This window comes from Mustela putorius, unplaced genomic scaffold, assembly GCF_011764305.1.
Source record: "Mustela putorius furo isolate JIRA1106 unplaced genomic scaffold, ASM1176430v1.1 tig00000275_pilon_pilon_pilon, whole genome shotgun sequence".
NCBI classification, from domain to species: Eukaryota; Metazoa; Chordata; class Mammalia; order Carnivora; family Mustelidae; genus Mustela; species Mustela putorius.
In genome coordinates, this window is record NW_025421341.1 from 201,312 (window position 1) to 208,613 (window position 7,302).

The 7,302-nt window shown below is 36.5% G+C and overlaps 1 protein-coding gene across 1 annotated transcript; it reads right to left on the minus strand.

Annotated features, from left to right (window-relative positions):
* Positions 1–211: 211 nt before the first annotated feature.
* Positions 212–1,002, minus strand: LOC106006904 (nucleophosmin-like). The gene has a single exon (XM_045078495.1). The coding sequence runs from the start codon at positions 987–989 to the stop codon at positions 540–542; it is 450 nt and encodes a 149-aa protein (XP_044934430.1). The 5' UTR covers positions 990–1,002; the 3' UTR covers positions 212–539.
* Positions 1,003–7,302: the final 6,300 nt, after the last annotated feature.

A 7,302-nucleotide genomic window follows, 5' to 3' on the forward strand; every position in this document is an offset into this window, starting at 1 on the left:
TGGGAGGGCGGTTAATGCAGATAAATTAAATCTGTATTTTGGTCGAATATTAAGTACTTTCATCTAACTATTAGATTACTGATTTTATACTATTCCTGTATCAAACAGTCCAGCTATTTACTTATTTATTTATTTAAGGATGAAGTCTAGTCAAACAGCTAGGGGCATGATTGTGATCAAAAATATATTTCAGAAGAATGAAGAAGCAAGATTTTTTTTTTTACTTTATTAAAATACTGAGTTTATTTCACATGTATATTTTTGTCTCCCCACCATTTCCATTTGTCTGACCACCACTACTACTATGTCCTATCATAACATTCCATACATACTTAAAACCAAGCAAAGGGTGGAGTTCCATCTTTAAAAACTAAACAGGCATTTTGGACAACACATTCTTGGCAATGGAACCTGGACAACATTTATCAGACACGGTAGGGAAAGTTCTCACTCTGCATTATAAAAAGGACAGCCAGATATCAACTGTTATAGAAATGAAATAAGACGGAAAATTTTAACAAACTGTTTAAACTATTTTCTTAAAGAGACTTCCTCCACTGCCAGAGATCTTGAATAGCCTCTTGGTCAGTCATCCGGAAGCAATTCTTCACATAATTGATGAACTTGGCTTCCACTTTGGGAAGAGAACCACCTTTTTCTATACTTGCTTGCATTTTTGCTTTAATGTCTTCTACAGAACTAGGTCCTTTCGGTGTCTTGGGAGTCTTTTCCTGTTTTTTGAAAGATTCTTGACCTTTTGTTCTTGGTGTTGATGGTTTTGAGTCTTTTCCATTCTGGTTTGATTTCTGTGCATTTTTGGCTGGAGTATCTCGTACAGATTTCTTTACTGGAGCCTTTTCTTCAGCTTCCTCATTATCAAAATCATCATCATCATCATCTTCATCATCATCTTCATCAGCAGCAAGTTTTACTTTTTTCTGAGGAACCTTGATACCACTTCCAGGGGCAGTAAAAGACTGAAATAGCATTAAGTCCCAGGAGTTCAGCTAGATAGTTATCAAACCATTCCAAACACATACAACATAAAAGGAAATAGAATAGAAGAAGAGTAGAAATTCCAGGAACAGAAAACTGATCACATTCTGGAAGGTAGGGCATGTGGTGATGTGAATCCAAAGCAATAGGAAGAAAGATTGCAGGGGTAGGGACCAGCTCCTGGCAAGCAGTGGAGCAGGGGAGTACAAAATCAGAACATTTAGAAGTCTGCTCCACTGAGGGACATTTCTCCAGAGGCTAAGTGGGGGTGGAGCTCTCATGGGGACAGTGTGGTCTCAGGACCTGCAGGGTCACAGAAACACCAGGGGTGTCTGGGTGCAGCAGAGCTGCCAGGTTTCAGAGTGTGGAAGCCAGCTACAGAGATGGAGCCAAGGAGTGAGCTATCAGCTTGGGGTTACCTGAAAGCATGATCCAATGCACAGTTGGGTCACTGCTCTTCAAGCAGAGACCCCACAAGTGGTAGGTCCAGAGATACCCCCTCCTTCCTGCTCTGGGAGGAGCAATGTAGGAGCATGCAGCAGGAATCTGTTGGGTTTGGAGACTCCAAATGGGGCTGTGTGCCAGAGATAAAAATGCTCAGTCACAGGCTGAGTGAGCATAGAGTATGGCTGGAGACCAGGGAGATGGGAGGGATTTACTGCTTTTCTCTGAGGGTACACTGAGGAGTGTAGTCCTGAGCTTTCAGCTCCTCCAGGATAGAGATTGGGAGGCCACCATCTTCATTACTACCCTCCAAAGCTCGATGGAAAGTGTTCAGGAAACAAAAGCTACCAAGAGAAGATTTCTTAGCCTGGCCCCTGGCAAGGGCAGTACAATTCCACCCCTGGCAAAGACATTTGAGAATCACTGCAACAAGCCCCTCTCCTAGAAGATCTGCAACAATATCCAGCTAAAACAGAGTTTACAAGACCAGGATCAATGAGAACTGTGGATCTCCAGATCTAGGAAAAAGCAACAGAATTCATTGATTTTCTTTCCATGATCCTTTAGTCTTGAAAAGTTAATTTATTTACGTTTCTTTTTTTCTTATTCCATTTAACTTTTCTACTTTCCTCTTTTAATGGTTTTTAACTATTTTATCTTATCAATACCTTTAAAAAATCTTTTTAAAAATTTTATTGTAATAATCATATTTTATCCTTTCATTGTATTTAAGTTTATATTTTGTATACATATAGTTTATTTTCTTTAAAATTGTGTAATACATTTTCTTCTAGTACATCAAAATATACCCTAAATCTATCCCTAGCCTGATCACATTCTCTTATAAACTCCTTTTTTGGAATCTTTATTACTTTTTATCTTTTCAGTCATATTCTATGCCTTCCTCATGTTTACTCTTATTTTTTTTGTATATATATATATTTTTTTTTTCTTTCTTTAAAAATTTGGGAGGTGGTTTCCTTTAAGAGACCAGAATACCCAAAAATCAAATGGGTGGCTCTATTATATATCATATATATATATATATATATATATATAATCATTTTTAAAATTTTTTAAATATATATATTTCATATATGTGTGTGTATATATATATATGTATGTACATATATATATATAATAGAGCCACTCATTTGATTTTTTTTTTAATTTTTCCCCCTTTCCTCTTTTCCAGTTTTCAGTCTCTTCTGATTTGGTTAGTGTAAGTTTTCTAGGCTTTTTGCCATCCTTTAGTCGTTTACTCTCTAGTTCATATATTCTTATCTGGAAAAAATGACAAGGTGGAAAAAAAATCACCACACCAAAAAAAAAAAAAAAAAAAAAAGAACAAGAGACAAGAGGCAGTGTCAACCACTAGGGACATAATACATAATACATAATCAATACATAATCATAGACATTGGTACTATGTCAGAACTAGAGTTCAGAATGATGATTATCAAGTCTAGCAAGCTGGGCTCAAAAAAGGCATGGAAGATATTAGAGAATCACTTTTTAGATAAATAAAATCTTTTTCTAGAGAAATAAAAGAACTAAAATCTAACCAAGTTGAAATAAAATAAAGCTATTAATGAGGTACAATAAAAAATGGAGGCTCTTGCTGCTAGGACAAATGAAGCAGAAGAAAGAATTAGTGATACAGAAGACCAAATGATGAAGAATAGAAAAGCTGAGCAGAAGAGAGACAAACAACTACTGGACCATGAAGAACAAATTTGAGAGATAAGTGATACCATAAGATGAAACAATATTATAATAATTGGGATCTCAGAAGAAGAAGAAAGAAAGAGGGAAAGAAGGTATATTGGAACAAATTATAATAGAGAATTTCACTAATATGGCAAAGGGAACAAGTATCAAAATCCAGGAGGCACAGAAACCCCCCCTAAAAATCAATAAAGATAGCATCACACCCCATCATCTAATAGTAAAGCATACAAGTTTTAGTGACAAAGAGAAAATCCTGAAAGCAGCTCAAGACAAGAGGCCTGTAACATACAATGGTAGAAATATTAGATTGGCAGCAGACTTATCCACATAGACCTGAAGGCCAGAAAGACTGGCACGATATATTCAGAGCACTAAATGAGAAAAATATGCAGCCAAGAATACTATATTCAGCTAGGGTGTCATTAAAGAGAAGGAGAGATAAAAGCTTCCAGGATAAACAAAAATTAAAATAATTTGCAAATACCAAACCGCCCCTACAGGAAATATTGAAAGGGGTCCTCCAGGTGAAGGGAGAGTCTAAAAGTAATAGAAAGGAACAGATACAATGGACAGCAGTAGTCACCACACAGGCAATATAATGGCACTACATTCATTTCTTTCAATAGTTACCCTCATTTTCATTAAAAATGGGCTAAATGCCCCAATCAAAATACGCAGGGTATCAGAATGGATTAAAAAAACAAAAAAAACAAGATCCATCAATATGTCTACAGGAAACTCATTTTAGACCCAAAGACACCTCCATATTTAAAGTGAGAGTATGGAAAACAATTAACTGTGCTAACGGACATCAAAAGATGGGTAGCTATCCTTATATCAGATAAATTACCTTTTAAGCCAAGGACTACAGTAAGAGATGAGGAAGGATGCTCTATCAAACTTAAAGAATCTGTCCAACAAGAAGATCTAAAAGTTTTAAATATCTATGCCCCTAACATGGGAGCAGTCAACTATATAAATCAATTAATAAAAAAAAATCAAAGAAACACATTGACAATAATACAATAATAGTAGGGGACTTTAACACCCCCTCACTGAAATGGACAGATCATCTAAGCAAAAGATCAATAAGGAAATAAAGGCTTTAAATGACACACTGGACCAGATAGACATCACAGATATATTCAGAATATTCCATCCCAAAGTAACAGAATACATATTCTTCTCTAGTGCACATGGAACATTCTCCAGAATAGATCACATCCTGACTCACAAATCAGGTCTCAACAGGTACCAAAAGTTTGGAATCATTCCCTGAATATTTTCAGGGAATATTCTGAAGCCTGAATTCAATGACAAGAGGAAAGTTGGAAAGAACCCAAATACATGGAGGCTAAAGAGCATCCAACTAAAGGATGAATGGGTCAACCAGTAAACTAAAAAGGAATTTTTAAAAAATTCATGGAAATAAACGAAAATGGAAACAAAACTACTTAAAATCTTTGGGACACAGCAAAGGAAGTCCTGAGAGGAAAAAAAATAGCAATATAAGCCTTTCTCAAGAACAAGAAAGGTCTCAAGTACACAACCTAAACATACACCTAAAGGAGCTGGAGAAAGAACAGCAAAGAAAGCCTAAACCAGCAGGAGAAGAGAAATAATAAAGACCAGAGCAGAAATCAATGAAATAGAAACCAAAAGAACAGTATAACAGATCAACAAAACTAGGAGCTGGTTCTTTGAAAGAATTAATAGGATTGATAAACTCCTGGCCAGACTTATCAAAAAGAAAAAAGAAAGGACCCAAATTAATAAAATAATGAATGAAAGAGGAGATATCACAACCAACACCAAAGAAATACAATTATAAGAACATATTATGAGCAACTATATACCAGGAAATTTAAAATCTGGAAGAAATGGATGCATTCCTAGGACATGTAAACTACCAAAACTGAACCAGGAAGAAATAAAAGAACACAAACAGACCCATAACCAGCAAGGAGATTGAAGCAGTCATGAAAAATCTCCCAACAAACAAGGTCCCAGAGCCAGAAGTCTTGCCAAAATAATTCTACCAAACATTTAAAGAAGAATTAATACCTATTCTCTGGAAACTGTTCCAAAAAAAATAGAAATGGAAGGAAAACATTAAAACTCATGTATGAGGCCAGCATTACCTTGATCCCAAAACCAAACAGAGACCCCATCAAAAAGGAGTCTTGGGGCACCTGGGTGGCTCAGTGGGTTAAAGTCTCTGCCTTCAGCTCAGGTCATGATCTTAGGGTCCTGGGATCGAGCCCCACATTGGGCTCTCTGCTCAGCAGGGAGCCTGCTTTCCTTCCTCTCTCTTTGCCTGCCTCTCTGCCTACTTGTGATCTCTCTTTGTCAAATAAATAAATAAAAACCTTAAAAAAAAAGATTTACAGAATAATGTCCCTGATGAACACGAATGCAAAAATTCTCACCAAAATAATAGCCAATAGGATCGAACAGGATTATAATAATAATCCAATAGGATTATTCACCATGACCAAGTGGGATTCGTTCCTGGGCTGCAATGTTGGTTCAACATCCACAAATCAATCAATGTGATACAATACATTAATAGAGGAAAGAACAAGAACCATATGATAGTCTCAATAGGTGCTGAAAAAGCATTTGGCAAAGTACAGCATCGTTTCTTCATCAAAAATCTTCAAGGTGTAGGGGTGAAGGGTACATGCCTCAATACCTCCAAAGCCATCTGTGAAAAACCCAAAGCAAGTATCATTCTCAATGGGGAAAAACTGAGAGCTTTTCCCCTAAGATCAGGAACATGGCAGGGATGTCCACTATCACTGCTATTCAATGTAGCACTGGAAGTCCTAGCCTCAGCAATCAAACAACAAAAACAAAATAAAAGGCATCCAAATTAGCAAAGAAGAAGTCAAACTCTCACTTTTTGCAGATGATATGGTACTTTAGGTGGAAAACCCAAAAGACTTCACTCCAAAACTGCTAGAACTCATACAGGTATTCAGTAATGTGTCAGGATATAAAATCTTTGCACAGAAATCTGTTCCATTTCTATATACCATCAACAAGACAGAAGAAGGAAAAATTAAGGAGTCAATCCCATTTACAATGGCACCCAAAACCATAAGATACCTTGGAATAAGCCTAACCAAAGAGCAAAGAATCTGTATTTAGAAAACTGTAGAATACTCATGAAAGAAATTGAGGAAGACACAAAGAAATGGAAAAATGTTCAATGCTCATGGATTGGAAGAACAAATATTGCAAAAATGTTGATGTTACCTAAAGCAATCTATGCTTTTAATATAACCCCTATCAAAATATCACCATTTTTTCCCAAAGAAATGGAACAAATAATCCTAAAATTTATATGGAACCAGAAAAGACCCCAAATAGCCAGAAGGATGTTGAAAAAGAAAGCCAAAGTTGGTGGCATCATAATTCTATATTTCAAACTCTTAAAAACCTGTCATCATTAAGACAGCATGGTATTGGCACAAAAATAGACACATAGATCAATGGAACAGAATAGAGAGCCCAGAAATAGACACTCAACTATATGGTCAACTAACCTTTGACAAAGCAGGAAAGAATGTCTAATGGAACAAAGACAGTCTTTTCAGCAAATGGTGTTGGGAATACTGGACAGCCACATGCAGAAGAATGAAACTGGACCATTTCCTTATAGCACACACAAAAATAGACTCTAAATGGATGAAAGCCCTCAATGTGAGACAGGAATCCATCAAAATCTGTGAGGAGAACACAGGCAGCAAACTCTTCGACCTCAGCTGCAGCAACTTCTTCCTAGAAACATTGCCAATAGGAAGGGAAGCAAGGGCAAAAATGAACTATTGGGACTTCATCAAGATCACAAACTTTTGCACAGCAAAGGAAACAGTCAACAAACCAAAAGATAACTTAGAGAATGAGAGAAGATATTTGAAAATCATATATCAGACAAAGGGCTAGTATCCAAAATCTATAAAGAACAAAGAATCCCATCAAGAAATGGGCAGAGGACATGAACAGATCTTTCTGGAAAGAAGACATCCAGATGGCCAACAGACACATAAAAAGTGCTCAAGACCACTCAGCATCAGAGAAATAGAAACTAAAACCACAGTGAGATACCACCTCATACCAGTCAGA